Genomic DNA, 16,134 nt, shown 5'->3' with positions numbered 1-16,134 from the left:
GAGAGGTTATCTGAGTCAAAGGAGGAGACGGCCGGGGCATGGCACCCCTCAGCATTACCTCATTCCACCCCCCCCCCCGGCCTCCTCCCCAGGTGCCATCTCCTGGACCTGAGACGTTGAGCGAGCTCTTTGTTTTTTCTGCTGCAGACTGAGCAGTGGTGCAGAGGGTGTTGGCCCTGGTGGAGGATCATTATTGATCATTCCTGTTGCAGCAGCGCCCAAAATGTGCAGTCCCCGCCCTGCAGAGCGCGCAGCAGCAGTACAGAGACCTGACACACACACCCCCCATCATGAGGTCAACTCTGACCCCATGGTGCCCCCGGAAGCTGGCTTAAGAACATTGAAGCTCTTGGGTCAGTCTGGTGTCCCATCTCACAGAGGGGAGTGTACGACCTCTGCTGCAGAGGGGCTGCGGCCAGTTGTGGGGTTACCACTTTTCCCATGCAATTCCCCCCCTGCTGGAATTTGGACAGTCTTCTCAGCTGGTGGGACCTGTGGGTTTGGGGGAGCCCTTTCAGCTCCCCGGGTGAGCCCACCCACCCCCTGAATCTCGCTAAAGCAGTGCACTGGGTTGGGGGACAAATCGGGTGACTGGAACAGCAGGCTAACCTCATCTTGCCTTGTGAGGGCAGGAGAAGGGGGATGACTGCTCTTGCAGGAAGTGGAAGGGGATCTCAGCTTGTCCAGTCCCTCTGGCAGCGTTGCTCTCCTGGCGTGGAGCAGTGGAGTCTGGCACTACTCAGTGTGGAGCTGTCCCGTCATGGGCCTGAGGCAGCACTGGACTGAACGTTCTTGCTCCTCACTAATGTCCCAGCTGGCTTTTCCTGCCCAAACTCCCTGACCGCCGAGTCTGCCTACCTCTGGTTCTCCCTGACTGCACCACAGGCCTGGGCATACATGCATGGTGAGAAGCAGGCTCCACCAGCACACTCCTGGAGAGCCTGTGGGAAGTCCCGTGACCTACACGGCTTGGGGGCCAGATGAGTGGTCCTTTTACCCACCGAAGAAATAGGGATATTGGTTGCCACTTGAATTCCTCCTATGCTTTTTAGCACTTGCTGGGTCAGTGACCCCTGCATTTTCTTTGTCATTCATCTGGCTTAAGCTCTCTGACTGGTAATATTTTCCTATGGACTAATATTTTTCCACAGCAAAACCCTTTGATAACGAGAGAGAGCAAGGGCCTGCCCCTGTCACTATAAAACCGCCATTAAAAGGATGTTGCATCCCAGCAAACCATTGCCATTTCCATCCCATTTGGCCAGGGATGTGCTCCCCTCACCCGCATTGACGGTGCAGTTAAGCGCAGACCCATGCTCTTGTGTGCACTCCTCTCTGTGTCTCATGCTCACTAAATCACATGCACATGGAGAGGCTTTTCATTATTTGAAAGCTAAAATTTTTTAAAAAACCTTTTGTGGCCAGCTGGAAAATCGCTTGTGAAATTTGCCTTGTCCTCTGGGCTCTGAAAATCCACGGGTGGGAACATAAATCTGGGATCTGACACCACACAAGGGCTAAATCAGTTACAAGCAGCTTTTAGCTGGAATGGGCTTTTAAAAAAAATGTTTTGGGTTTTGTTTTTTATGTTGTTTTTAAATCTCCCTGACCTTTCTGATCAGTTGAAAACTGGCCAACAGACAAAGGTTCTGTCACATACAGCTGCTTGTCTCAGCCCCTGGATGAGTGTGAACTCCAGGTGGATGGCCCTCTATACCAAAACTTAGCCTGTGTGTGCACCTGAAGCCTCTGTGATAGAGGAAGCCAGCGTTAGCAGCTGGCTGAGATGGTGTAGAGAATACCATGGAGGCTTGTGCGTACTGTCTTTGGGGTGCTTTACATGCTAATTCCTTGTTTCTTGTGTGTTAATTTCGCTGAAAGGTAACCAAAACTCTGAAATGCAGTCATTTGGGGGTGGAAATGGGAGGAAGCTCACGTGCATTTTTTCTTCCGTTTTTGTTTTTAAAGAGTCTTGAACATGCTTGTGTTTCCAATTGACTTGTTTCTCCCATAACATGCTTGTCTCTATAGAATACCTGGGATAGGAGTTGTAAGTTTTAACATTGCAAGGAAATGTCTTTTCTTTTCTTCTTTTTATTTATTTGTTTGTTTATTTATTTTTCAAGTAAGTCTCATTTTGGAGTTAGTGCAAGCACAGCTGGGTGTAGGGGGGAAGTGGTGGTGGTGGAGGGGGCTGGGGAACCAAGGTTTTCAGTTAGGGGATCTTCTTTGCTCCAGGACGGTCCAATCTGCCTGGTATAACCTGTAGCCCCCCCTCTCTTCTGTAAACATCAGATGAGCTTGTGAAGGTGAGAACTGCCTGCCGTGGCTTGGCCCCTCTATCGGGTGCTAATTCTGAATTTGGATTGTTCTCACCTTGACCTCTTCACAGAGCGCGGATGCTCTTAAACACAAGCACGGGAGGGGAAAAGGAAGGAAAGGAGGATAAAGAAGGGTTGTTACTATCTTCTTTCTTTTTTCTTTTTTTTTTTTTTTTTTTGGTTAAAAGAGAAAAGAAAAAAAATCAATTTGCAGCTGACAGCCTTGAGAAGGCCTTTTTTTACTCTCTCTGTGTTTCCCCTATTTTTCTCTTCTCCTCATGTCATTGTGTTCTGCATCAAACCCCCTTAACATCCCTCAGAGCTACGAGAAGGTTGGTGTGGTTTTTTTCTTTTTTACTTTCTTTACCCACATTTTTACATTCTTAAGAGAAAAAAAAAATAACAAAATAAAAAATAAATAAATAAATAAAAAGAGAAAAAGCAAGAAATCTTTAAGATGAGCGAGACCCGCCCGTTCCCGGGTCTCGCAGAGATGAGTTGAGTTGCATTGTGGGCCTCTCTATGCATCCTTTGGTAATGTTGCTGAGTTCTTGCACTTTTTTGTCGTCATGGTTACCTTGCCGTTTGGACATTGGGCCTGATGCATGATAGGAGAATGTAACGATCTTCTTTGCATGCCACTCTTTTAAATTAATTATTACTATTATTTTTCCTATATATATTTATATATATAATTTATTTTTAAATTCTGATTCATTTGAAGTGGATTTATTCTTTTCATATTTTTTTTTCTTTTGGGTTTTTTGCTTTCTCTTGGTTTCCTCTTTCGGTTTGGATTGGTTATGCTGTGTGCTGTAGTTTATTCCAAATGCATTGTGAGAAGCCAGTGTTCCTGCCCCTGTTGGTAACTGAAACCACTCCCCAACTTCCCGAAGAAGAAAGGAGTCACACAGCTCTAACGCCTGTCCGTGGAAGTGCTGTTATTCAGGACAAGCCTTGTTTTGAGGGAGGGGGGGAAACATGGAGGGTAGGAAATCCTGGGTGCTTTTAACAAGAGATCGGACCATTACCCCAATTCACCAGCAAACCCTGAAATGAACTATGACCTGTATCGTACCTGAGGTGTGTGGCACTTGACATGTCCAGTAACCAAACTAAGACCTGCTTCCCGCTCCATCACATCACATACAATAGTGTCCCTGCATGTGGCAGACAACCTGCTTGCAACCCAGAATGGGGAGAGACGAGGAGCTATCTCCTGTGCTATTGAATCCAACTAATTTATCGCCATCCTCTTGCCCCCTTTGACACACACATGCACGCACGCGCAGTCCGCATTACCAGGCACTGGATCTTCTCATCACCATACCACAGCAAATCCGCTATGAAAAGAGGGGGATTCGTCAAGGTCCCGGCCGCTCCAAAGCCAACTGTGCAACTGCCACCTGCAGCCTGCTGGAGGGTGGCTGTGTCTCATAGCTATTCCTCTCTTCTCCCCCCTCCCAATTCCCAACCTCAGCTTGTTTAACCAGCTGCTCCCTGGGCGAAGATGCATGTCAGCAAAGCCAGCTCCAGAAGGATGAAAGACCCTGCTTTCTGAAGGGATTGGGTAGAGAGGAAAGCACAGCAGTAGGAGACTCGGGGAAAGGCTGGCTTGATGCTTCTGGCAGCTGAATCCTTGTTGTGAACAACAACAAGAAATCTGACAAGCTGAATCCTTGTGGTAAATTTTGTTTGGCTTCAAGGATTCTCTCCCCAGTACCCTTTTTAATCCCGTCCACTCCCCGATTGTTTCTTATTCTCTCACACATGCTCACACACTCTGAAATAGTGATTCCCCAAGCAGGAGTGGGCTGGTGGATTTTTACACTGCACTCATCAACCTATGGTTTTGCCTTTGCAAAATGTACTGCCCTTCCCTCCCCTGTATGTAGCTTTTACCCACTGCCAACCAGGCCTCATTACGCAATACAAGACCAGACAGGTGGCTTTCCCAGCGTACAGGTATTAAAGCTGTGTGATTTTTGAGAAATCCAGTGCAGTATCGACACAGTATCTCTGTCTCTCTTTTTCTCTCTCTCTCTTTCTTTCTCACTGTCTGTCTTTCTCTTTCTCTTAAGATGCTGAGATTTCAGTGCTTGGACCCTCAGTGCTGGTATTTCCCCCTCCCCTCCAAATCTCCCCCTCTCCCATGATTGTAAGGTACAGGGTACCGCTCAGAAATGCTGCGTTATTGACTGTCCTTCTGAAGTGGCCGATTGTGTCTCTTTGGACTCCAGCCACCTCCGGCAAGGCAAAAACCCCTCGATAAAAACAATAGAGAGAGTAGAGCCTGAAACGAGATCTCCCCAACCCACCTCCCTCTTTGCAGGATCAATGGTCCTAATTACAATTGCCACTAATTACAGGACTTGCCTTCATGAATAGGTGCTATAAAAAGGGATTTATACACTTATTTTTTTAAAAAAAGGTTTTGGTCTTTATAAAACATTTCTAAAGTGTCCGAATTGCCCCTCTGCTCTTCAGTGCAGTGGATTCTGCAGATGCATGGTGGTCCAAGAAGCTCATAGGGTTAAATCCTTAGATTCCAATAATAACAACTATAAAATTAAAACTAACCAAGACGCAAGTGTCAAAGCGTGGAATGGCACGCGACAAGGAAATCGAGATTGGATGCCTTTCTAAACGAGATGCGGTAGCTCAAACGGAAGTTCTGGACTTCGGGCAGAGAGTACTGGAGGAGGCTTTTGGGCTAGATGATCATAAGGGTCTAAATCCATAAAAAGTATGCTCGTGGTGGAAAGGAGATGCCCCAGCTGGGCTCATGCAGATAAAGCAGAATTCCTTTCTGGAGGGGACTCCTTTAGGGAACCTAGCAAAGCAGTGGTCCAGAAGGGACTGATATCACTGAAGAATATTTGGATATTCTGTGATTTAGAACCAGATTTTCAGGCACTTAAAGATGCAGCTAGGAGCCTTTTGGGGTTTTCAAAAGCACCTAAGAAGATCAGGTGCCTAACTCCCATTGATTTTGATATCCTGAATACTTTTGTAAATCTGACCCTGAGATCAGATTACATCTACACTGCAATTAGACATCTGCGGCTGGCCCATGCTGGTCGACTTGGGCTCACGGGGCTGAAGATAAGAGACTGTTCAACTTGAGGTGTGGACGTTTGGGCCTGGGTTGCAGCCTGAGCTCTGGGACCTTCCCACCTCTCAGGGACCTAGAGCTGGAGTTCCAGCCTGAGTGTCTACACCGCCGTTCAACAGCCCCTTAGCCTGAGCCCTAGGAGCCTGAGCCAGCAGGCACAGGCCAGCCGCGGGCTTTTAATTGCAGTGTAGACGTATGCTTAGTGACTATAAATAAGGGCTTGATCCAAAGCCCACTGCAGTCAATGCGGGTCTCTTCATTGATGTTGTTGGGCTTTGCGTAGGCCTCACCTAGTGTGATATTGGGATGTGTGCGTGCGGGGGGCAGCTTTATTTACAGCCTAGCACCTTTTCTAGCTAGCAGGGGACCCATTGCTGTGGAACGTATCTCAGGGCAGCCTCATGGACAGTTCAGAAGAGTTTGGGGCAAGCTCAGGCAAGGCAGGAAAGACGCAGCCCTTCAGAGCCTTCTTAACCGTTTGGGGTTTTTTTTTTTTAATCTGGCCTGTACGGGCTGAGGTGCTCCACTCCAGTGCCGAGATCAACACTCTGCGTGTGTGACCGTCACTTCCCCAAAGCCTTGCTGAGCTAAGCCAAAGGGGCCCAGGCATTGCCCAGCAGAAGGTGCAACGTTGGCAGTTTACCGGGAGCCGAGTGCCACACCTAATTCCTACAAAGTGGGGCAGAATGCAGCCATCCTCTTCTTGAAGATGGAGGCTAAACGCTCCAGAATGTACTTGTCCATCTCAATTTGAGCGGCCTACTACCTGGCTCAAGAAGGAGCATAACACACCAGGACTTGAAGTCTGTCCAGGCCCTCTTCCCTATTAATGGTGAGGGAGCCCCACACAGTGCACCTTAGAGCTCTGTGGGCAATGCTTTAGCAACCTCTATGCGTGCAGAGCTGCTGCGGCTGCTGGACTTCCTTGCCTCGGAAGACATTAATTGGCTGGGTTTAAGCATCTCCCAAAATGTGCACGGGCGTGGCATCCAGTGTGTCATCAGGTATTTCAGAAACACAACAGATGTGTTGCCGTAGGTGTGACCCCATCTCTTTCTTTGCAAGCCCGGGGGGATTTAGGTAGTCCAATACATGTTTAAATAATGTCTGTGTCTCAGGCATAGGTATAGCAGATCATTCCTGATATAGCTCTTACCTGTACTGTATCTGTGCCTCTTCCATTATAGTGTAGTCTGACAGGCCAGTTCTTGCTGAGAATGTTCCAAATATTCTTCAGTGTTCTAGGAAAAATGCAACTCCGTATGGGTTCACAGGTGAAACAGGCCAGGGTTAAATAGCTAATAGTAGAATACATTAAAATATATATGAGTGGGGGTAGGGGAAGCATTTTTGGAGCTGAGTTGGACCATCTAGTGTTCCGGTGAACTCAGCAAATATAACTTAACAAATACATTAAAAATGTGTATAGTTACAAAAATAATCCCATGACCAGCTCCTCAGAGTTATTTAGGCATCTAACTCCTATTGAAATCAATGGCAGTTAAACACCTAAATGCCTTTGAGGATCTGAGCCCCAGCCCCCTATCCTAGAGAGCTGGGCATGTGTGGGTCATTCAGGAATGTTAATCCGGAGCAGTCTGCTGCTCAAAATGCCCCTCAAGAGGCACGTGGAATGGTGTCCTGTTGCTAAATCCATGCACTTCCAATGCCTGCTAGAGGCTAGAGAGAAGGAATTACCAGGCCATTCTAGAATGGCTCGCATGTTCTAAAACCCGGGGTGTGCACGCAGGGGTCTTAACACCATTCCAGAATAGTGTTAACAGATTTTAGAATGCAACAAAGGTGAGGGGATGTAATGCCACTCTCGATCCTGCCAACTCATTCTAGATCCCTTTTAAGGCCATGTTCTGGAATTCAGGGAGGGGAAGTGATTTAATACATTTCAGAGCACCACCCCTGCTCCAAAGTGTCATCGTAGTACTTCTAAAGAGAATCACTTCAAGCAACGGGGGGACGCCCTGTACAAATTTGGGGTGTCCTCAGCTCTGAAATTCTAGAGTTTAAATATATGTATATATACATAAACCAAAGCAAACAAACAACTTTGCTGTGTTTCTGCAGAAGGATTTCTCACCAAGAAAAGCAACTGGAAAAAAAAATGTATATCTATAAAGGGCGCTTTGCAGGAACACTGTGCTGTACTGATCTCGAAATCTCTGCCTGCCTGTGTCTCTTACACCTTTTGCATTGCTGTTCTCTTTGTTTTAGGGGAAAAAATTAGATTACACCTTGTCAATTTAAAAAAAACAAACCTGTGTCTAATATTATGGCAGCTATAATGGAGTTGCTTGGGAATCATTTGGGTTTAGATTATTTGTATTCACTCATGCAAAAGCAAAAAATTTTAAAAGACCAGAGACATTCAGCCAGCCTGTCACTCAACTGACTTGTTTAAATGGCAAAATAATAACAATGATTGGGAAGATACTGACCAGATCTTGACTGGTACCAAATCCAGATCTTAGTCTGATTTTATCTGTAATAGGATTAATGAAATTAGGAAGGAGCTGGGCAGGAGGAGGAAAAACTTCTCGTCTTCTGGCGGGACGGAGGTCGGAAATCCGAACAGCGTCTTGCCCCAGTGGCACGAACTGCAATTGGAATGGGAAAGGAGGGAGTAGGGCAAGGAGAGGGAGAGGCGGCTGTCTGGAGAACAGAGGGGGCAGAGAGAAGGCTGTCTTTTGGGAGGGAAGGACAGGTGTAATCTAAACTTCACTAAGAATGTAGAGGCTGCACATTATTTTGGCATCCTTTCCCCTATCCCTCTCCTCATTTTGGAGTAAGACGGAATGACTCCTGTCTCGCCAAAATGGCCAGTAATGTCCGCCTTCTCACCTCATTCGGAGCAGCAGCTTGCTGAGTGTCAAAACGTTAACACCATTTGGTTTTGTTTGGTGCTTTCAACCAGTCACTTCACTTTTATTCCTTTTAATCCTAATTTCTCTTTCATTTATTTATTTTCCTTGTCTTTGAGTTGATTTAAAGTGAATCGGGGTTTGAAGTGACGGGTTCTTGTCTAGCATCTCCTCCCTTTCCCCCGCTCCATCCCAATATCTTTTTCCTGAGCTAATCTGAAAGGGGGTTAGAAAGTGGAGTCAGTGGGTTTCGTCGGCACAAACTGATTGATCGGTCCTCAGATTTCTCTCACCAGCAGCGTCCTGGGAACGCCTTTTAAGGACGGATTCTGGTGTTGCAAAACCCAAACCTGGATCTTCCAGTGTATCTTCTAATCAGGTCTGTAAATCCACCCCTTAGAACATCGGTGTCCCTTGTCACGTGGATCTTCTGGCTACCTTTCTAACTGGGGAGAAAAAAATTGCCTGGGCAAAGTTAATTAGTATCATCTTGTTGGTAGTGACTAATTGAAAACGCCACTCACACAACACAACCTGTGTTAACTTCCCTGCAGTTTTAGGAAGCGGCAGTAAAATCAATGGGCTTTACCTAGCTCATTGGAAGATAAAAACTACAGCCCTTGTTTAATCTGTTCAGATGCTAATGCATTTGATGTTAATCAGAGTTTAAATCAGGGCACGGATATTTGCTTGTGTAGACAAGACACTTGGCCACTTCCAGCAAAGCTAATACAATAGGTCTTACTATGTGTTACGCTGTATATAGTGAGCCTCTCTTAAGAAAAGGTGTTGACATAATTGACTAGAACCGCAAGCCCCCGGCGTTTAGTTCCTAAAACCACTTCTGTTGCGAATGAGCAGTATCCCTTTTTAAGAAGTGTTTCCAGTGGTTTGGTGGCCACTGAAAAAGCGTGTGTGTGTATGTATGTGAGAATGAGTGACTGACTCTATGCAACAGGTCTGGGCTTCTAGAAAATTGGGGAGAAGAAGACATCCAATCCAGATGTCCCCAGAGCACAGGGAGGATTGGATCCTGGGTATCGGATCAGTTCCATTTCCACATAAAACTGGTAAAGTGGAGTGAGGTTTGGCCAACTCTCTCTGCGCATTGGTAGATCACTTGCAAAGTGACTGACCGACCCCCGTTCCTTTCACCGCCACCAACGCATCCTGCGGTAGGATGTGCTGGGGATTTGTAGGGGACATTCAGTGTTGTTTAATGGTGACAGCAGGGACAGGAAGTCACCCCTTCTTTCCACAGAGTTGGTGATTCTGCTCTTCTTGGAATTCCCTCCCAGTCCTCCAAGCTGTCTCTGACAACAGCGTCAGGGGCTCCCCGGGTTGCATTTTTTGTTTGATTTCACTCTTCCAGCTGCTGCTTATGGGACCCAGCCTGGGTGAGAGCAGTGAGGACTCGCTGTTCAGGCCTCCTCCCCTCAAGGCTCTGACCTAGAAGCTGACCCAGAGCATCTCAACTTGCGAACTCTCATATCAGCAGTCAAATAGGAGCGTTACAGCTATTAAAATATATAGCACTAGTGATGGCTTCGGGTCTAGCTAACTGGCTACCCAGGCCCTACCAGACCTGCAGTGAAGGGCCCGCTGAGTATTTCCCGTTACAGGGAGTGCTGTTGTCACTGCCCTGAACCCTACCAGGCCTGCATCCAGGGGCTTTCTGCATGTCTCCTAATGCTAGTGCAGGAGCTGCTGTTGTTTCCCATGCGTGCGGGTGTGTGTGCGTATGTGTGAGAGAGAGAGAGGTTACTTTAACCCAGGATACTGCCCACAGAGTTACTGCAACCTACCAACACTTTCTGTCTTTGTATTACTGGGTTGCCAACCATATGCCAGATTCTCACCCTTCACGGGATCCCCAGGATCTCTGTCCGGCATCCAGACCTGCCGCTTGCTATATGTGCTAACTGCCATTAAAGCAGCCAAGAGCTAATGCTGCACTGAGAACCTGAAGGGCTGACCTGTAAAACTCAGACCCTCAGCATGAGCGTGGGGTGCGTCGGCTGAGCCGTCTTCAGCTTGTGTTTTGTGAGTGGATCCTGTCCCCCGTCCTCCATCCCCGCCAGACACGTGCAGGCAATGCTGGTTTGTTCCCTTCAGACTCCGATTCTCAGCACTCCACCCCCATTGAACAATGCTTTTCAGTTACAAAACTCTGACTTGTTCTTCTTCCTTTCTTTTTTTTTTTTCTTTTCTTTTTTTTCTTTTTTTTTTTAAATTAACCTCCGTTTGAATTTAACTGTCTTGTTCTGTTTCCATGACAACTCAGTGTTTGCATCCCACCCGCCGTTGTTTGTTGCTGTCAATGCTGTTAGCTGACTGGATCTTGTCCGTCAGTGTGTGTCTCCCCATTTCTCCTCAACCTTCCCCACTCCACCTCCCCCAGGAAGTTACATATCAGCCCCTCTTTGGAAGACTCATTCCCAACCCCCGGATCTGTCTGCATGTGACCCCACTTGTTTCTTTCCAAGTATTCTCCATCTTGTCTCAGATGTGACTGGCGCAGTCTTCGTGTGGCTCCATTTTCTGAAATGCCACCAGCTCCGGGGACTCTGCTCTTGCCGAGGCTGCACGACCCAGTCAGACTGGATCCCGGTGGAGCAAGCAGTGAAAGGAAGGATGAGCGCGGCAGCTGGGACAGCTCCAGCCCTTCTTGCTAGAGGCTAAGAACGTCCCTGCGTGTGTGACCATGTTGGCTCAGTGGAGGCTTCCTGCCCATTTGCCAATGCCAGTGGCCAAGTGGGGTTAAACCCTGTTCCTCAGCCATTGCTGGTGTCTAGGTGCTTCTCCTGAGCCAGGCCCCAGGCGGGGAGATGGCTCCCCGCTCTCCTGAACCAGTGGGTCCTGCCCACCCTCCCCAGCCAGGACCAGGGTGTAAGTGGGGTTACACCACCCCCCACCTGCGTTTCCCAAGCCAATGACAGCTTCTAGGTGAAGCTACCCACCCTCGCAGCCCTGTGACTCTCCCCACCGCGTGTCAAGCTGTGACACACACATCCCCCTTTCCCTTGGGATCTCCCTGTACTGAATCTCCATGCTCTTCATTGCCTGAAATCTTTGACTCTCCTTGTCTTCCCCCCAGGCCCTGCCCCAGGGGTGCTGCTGCCCTCTCTGACTGGGTCTAGTAGCAAAGTGGGGAGAGCTCTCCTTGAGATAGAGACATCTGAGGGAAGAGGCAACAACTAGTTTTTCCTTCAAGCCTCTGTTGCAGGGAAGCAGCTTCCAGCCGTCGGTAACGAGGGGCTGGGAGAGAGAAGCTATCATTAGTCAACTGATAGGTCTCCAGTGACATTTGGAGAGGACCCTTCCAGAGATCCTGGTTGGTGCTATTATAATAAAGCTCCATGGTTCCTCCCTTCAACACCTTGTGAGCAGCTCATGCAGCTGCCGAGCGGCTCAAATTCTTCTCTTTTCTCCAACAAATGAGCAGATGAGGAGCAGGGGTTAGGTGGGCAGGTAGCTGGGCTGGATGGGCGACGCCAAGGCAGATACAGAGAGCAAAGGCTTTGCAACTAGTGTGGACTCTGACCATGCTCCTCTAACCCCAGTGCAAGAGGGTGCAGCATTTCCAGCCCCTCCGCGGGCTGTGCATTAAAACTGAAGCTGGGTGAATAATGGATGTTTCAGTTCACTTGCAGTTCCTGAAAATCAGGGGGGGGTGGGGGAGGGTTGGAATTGTTCTGAGTCAGACGAAACATTTCGTTGGACTAGAAATTACATGTTTTGTTTCTGTTAAAGGAAAGCTTTTTTAAATTAAAAAAAATATATATGAAAAATCAAATAGAAAGAAATGTCAGAACAAAAAGTTGTTTTGAACCAAAAAATTGACGCACCTGGGCTTTTGGGGGATTTATTTTTTACAGGGAAAGGGAAGTTTCAGATGAAATATTTCATCCAGTGCTCAGTAAAACTCCATCTTTCCCCCACAGCAGGGTCAGGCCTTGTTTCTCCAACTGTTCCACTCTGTGGAAGAGAGCCCCCCACCTGAACCATTTCCTCTGCCCGCTGTGCACACCCCGCCCCACTCTCCACATCTTGGTTCCCAGAATGCTTCATGCTGCAGGCCGCCATTTGAGGACCATGGTTAAGGAGCATCCTGGAGCTGGGTTGGTGCTGTAAGCTGTCGGCTGATCCAAGACACCAGGTCTAAGGAGGTCTGAAGCCACCACGACCCAATGGAGCCTGGGCCTGATTCTCCCTTGCACCAGTTTTGTACGGGTTCCGACTCCCGATGACTTTAGTGGAGTTGCTCTGGACTGACCGTGGCGTAGGAGTGAGGAGAACTGGGGACCTAGCCTGTGGCACTTGTCAGGACCACGAGTGTCCTTGCTCGCTGAGTGCACGAGGAGGTTATATGGGTATCTCTGAAACCTGTAGGGACTCATCCTCACACAGATCTTTCCCTTGTTGCTACAATTATGCCTGCAGCTTCCCCAGCCTTTGTCCTTTTGCCTTCACTCCTGGGATGGAATGTGGCCCCAATCGTCTCTCTCCCCAGGGGGACAACATCTCTCCAGGTCACCTGCTATCTGCCCATGATCTCTTGGAGATGAGCAGAGGATAAATGTGGATCTGTGTTAGTGGCAAACAGCCGGTGCAGATCCCACTCCCTTAGGGCTAGTCCTTGGGCAGGGAGAGGTTTCTGTGGCCCTTGGACAGCCGGGTGCAAAGTTAGTCTCTGGGTTGGGTGTTTATGACCAAACTTCTCCCTGGTCCCTTTTCCTGCTTTGACTTACGAGGAAACCGCCCACCTCGTCCGTCCGAGTCATTTCAGAAAATGGAGCCGCAGAAACTGCGCCCTCTCCTTTCTGCCCATGTTCTTCCTGTGTAAGGTCTGGACGCTGCATCCACTTCTCTGCTAAGGAGATGCACAGAACATGTCACTGTTTTCTCAACGTTAAAGTTTCATTACCTTGTTTTTCTTATTATTATTAATTCTATTCTATTTATTATTCCGCCAGGGCTGAGATGTGACAATGTGAGCCACCACATTGGGTCACATCAGCTAGAAAAAGTATGCAGCATTAAAGTGGGTTTCCCCCTCCTCTTCCCCGTCTCTCTCTCTCTCTTTCCCCACTCTCCTCCTCCTCTTCCTCCTCCTCTCTCTCTCTGTCTCTCTCTTCAATATCCATGTGGGCATTTGCTAGTGGCCCATGAATTATACTCCTCTGCATTTTCTTCTCTCTGTCTCTCTGTCTCTTTATTAATTTTTTTTACCTATTTTGCATGATGTTTGTGACTCTGAGAGCTGCATCTATTGATGGAACCGTGTCAGATCTTAAAGAGGCTTCGTTAGGGTTTCTATACCCGAAAACCACAAAAATTTCATTAGAGTTTCTCATCTTTCCCACTCTCTCACGTTCCAGGGAGGGAGGGCTCCTTCCTCCTGGACGGTTCTCACACACGCACAGACACACCCTAAATTCTAGCCCGCTCTTGGGACTCCCCTCTCTTTTTTACCTCTCAGGTGGCTTCTCTGTAATTTGGGGCAGGAGATCGCTCTCTCCTACACGATTTCTCCTTGGATTCTACCCGCCCCTCAGGGTCTCAGCAAGCTGAAGCCTTTCCAACAAGGGCAGAGCCCTGAGAGGAAGCCTTCCTCACCCCCTCCCCAACCAACCTCCTCCTCCTCCTCTTCTCCCGTTCCCCTTGACACTGGCCGTGAATGAGAGCTTGCTGATGTGAGATTGGTCCTTTCCACAGGGCATGAATCGGCTACTCTGGAGAGGACCTGTTTAAAACATGGTGGTGGGCTTGTTCCAGATGTCCATAGGAGAAGGAGGTGGAGGGGGCGAATCAGACCCCACCAGCAAGGGGGAGGGGCAGGGGCTCTGGGGAACCGGGGTGGGGAACCGGTGCCCTAGTGGCTGTGGAGGAGATAGTTCGACGCGTGCAATGCCGGCACCTGCCAAGCAAAGATGAGAAATTGCTAATAAATTTTTGTGTATTTATCTGTGCTGTGATGGGTCTAATCTTGATCAATGGAACCCTGTTGCTATGAAATATCGCTTTATGTCTCTATTCTATATATTGTTTGTGAAGTAAAATTTATTTGAAATTTAATTTTTTTTATTTTGGTTTTTTGATTTTTTTTATTTGATTTTTTTTTTTTTTTAATAAAGGAAAAAAAAGATGAGCCCCGTTTATATTTAAATTATCTTCTGCTCTTTTTTCTTTTTCTCCCCTTTTCTTTCTTTTTTCTTTTCTTTCTTTCTTGTTTTTCCTTTGGTTTTCCTTTTCTTTTCTTTTCTTTTTCTTTTTTTTGTTACCTCTGTGCGTCTCATCCACAGTTCGCCGGGTGGCACCTCGCTTCTCCATCCTGCCCGTCAGCCATGAGATCATGCCCGGAGGCAACGTCAACATCACCTGTGTGGCAGTGGGCTCGCCCATGCCTTATGTCAAGTGGATGCAGGGGGCAGAAGACCTGACACCCGAGGACGACATGCCGGTGGGCCGCAACGTCTTGGAGCTCACCGACGTCAAGGACTCAGCCAACTACACCTGTGTGGCCATGTCCAGTTTGGGGGTCATAGAGGCTGTGGCTCAGATTACAGTGAAATGTAAGAGAGTGAGAGTGAGCATGTGAATGCGTGACCATGCATGTGTGCATGCACATGTGTGCAAGTGTGAGCGAGCGTGCAGGCACGTGGTCATGCAAGTGAGTGTGCATGAACATATGGTTGCATGACCATGCATGTAAGCATGTAGATGTGTGGTCATGCTTGTGAGCATGTGGCTATGTGTGTGAGTGTGCAAATGCATGTGAGCATGTAGTTCTATGGCCATGAGAGCACATGGAATCAAGCTTATGCACATAGACACATGGTCATGTGTGCGTGTGATCTGGGGTGATCATGGCTGTGTGAGCATATGGATACATGACTGCATGTGATCATGTGGGGATAAGTGCATGCGATTATGGACATATACATATGTGGGTGTCTGAGCTTGCAGGGGCATTAGTGTGCATGGACATGTGTACAGATGGGTGTGAGTGTGCACATGAAGGTGGCATAGGTGCCTCAGTGTGCCTGTGGTACAAAAAAAATCCCCAACCAATTGGAAGCTGCTGGCTTCACCCACTTTCCATCGCTGGCTTGGAACCTTTCCTGGCTTTAGCAACTGTTATTTATCAGGGGAACTGAGATTCAAAACCTGGACGTTTGTTTCCATCCTGAGTCACGAGGCTGGCTGGCCTCGAGCAGTCAGGGGACTGGGGCTTGCACCCCACTCTTGTTCCAGTGTTGGAGGGGTTGGATCAGGCCCCGAGGACCTGCCCCATCTCCGGCACGCGGTTCCTTGCACCAGAGCCTCATATTAGTGTCTTATGGGAGCCTTCTCTGTTGCCTCAGCACATGGGAGCTCCCAGCTTCGAGCTTGTGATTCCCAGAGTAGTAAGCGCCACCTTTACTTCTCTGCTGCCATCAGAGCTGGGCATCCGGCCAGCATTGCTGCTCTCCGGCCGCCTGTCTCTGAATGTGCACAGTAAGTTCCTTTTCCTAAAGCTTCTGTATGGGGAGTGGGGAAAAGGATGCCTCCATGAGGACCTGAGGGGAGGGAGTAAATGGAAATTAGATCCCGCTTGGTCAGAGCATCTGGCAAAGGGAGCTCAGACAATAGCGGGGAACAGGGACGCCTTTGAATCCTTGCACGAAACTCCTCCAGAGCTGTTTGCACAGGGAGCAGGTTGAGACGCTGGCAAAAGGATGCCTAGGACTGGATTGAAACACTTTCTTTGTTTCCTGTCTCATAATATTAACCTTAAAAGCTGATGGCTATGATTCATTGTTTCTGCCTCTGAATATTC

The 16,134-nt window shown here is 48.1% G+C and overlaps 1 protein-coding gene across 2 annotated transcripts in view; it reads left to right on the top strand.

The window, feature by feature from the left end:
• Window positions 1–16,134, top strand: part of PTPRS (protein tyrosine phosphatase receptor type S) — a 216,909-nt gene that overhangs the window by 146,539 nt on the left and 54,236 nt on the right. Inside the window, exons 10-11 of one of the 2 annotated variants that reach the window (XM_067558480.1) lie at window positions 2,642–2,653; window positions 14,618–14,887. In XM_067558480.1, coding sequence (XP_067414581.1) covers window positions 2,642–2,653; window positions 14,618–14,887 — 282 coding nt within the window. The remainder of the gene's footprint in view (window positions 1–2,641; window positions 2,654–14,617; window positions 14,888–16,134) is intronic. The other variant, XM_067558474.1, reaches the window with a different exon arrangement.

This window comes from Emydura macquarii, unplaced genomic scaffold (assembly GCF_026122565.2).
Source record: "Emydura macquarii macquarii isolate MOO-44397 ecotype Brisbane River unplaced genomic scaffold, CSIRO-AGI_Emac_v2 contig_306, whole genome shotgun sequence".
Lineage (NCBI taxonomy): Eukaryota > Metazoa > Chordata > Testudines > Chelidae > Emydura > Emydura macquarii.
This window is presented reverse-complemented; position numbering and strand designations above follow the sequence as displayed.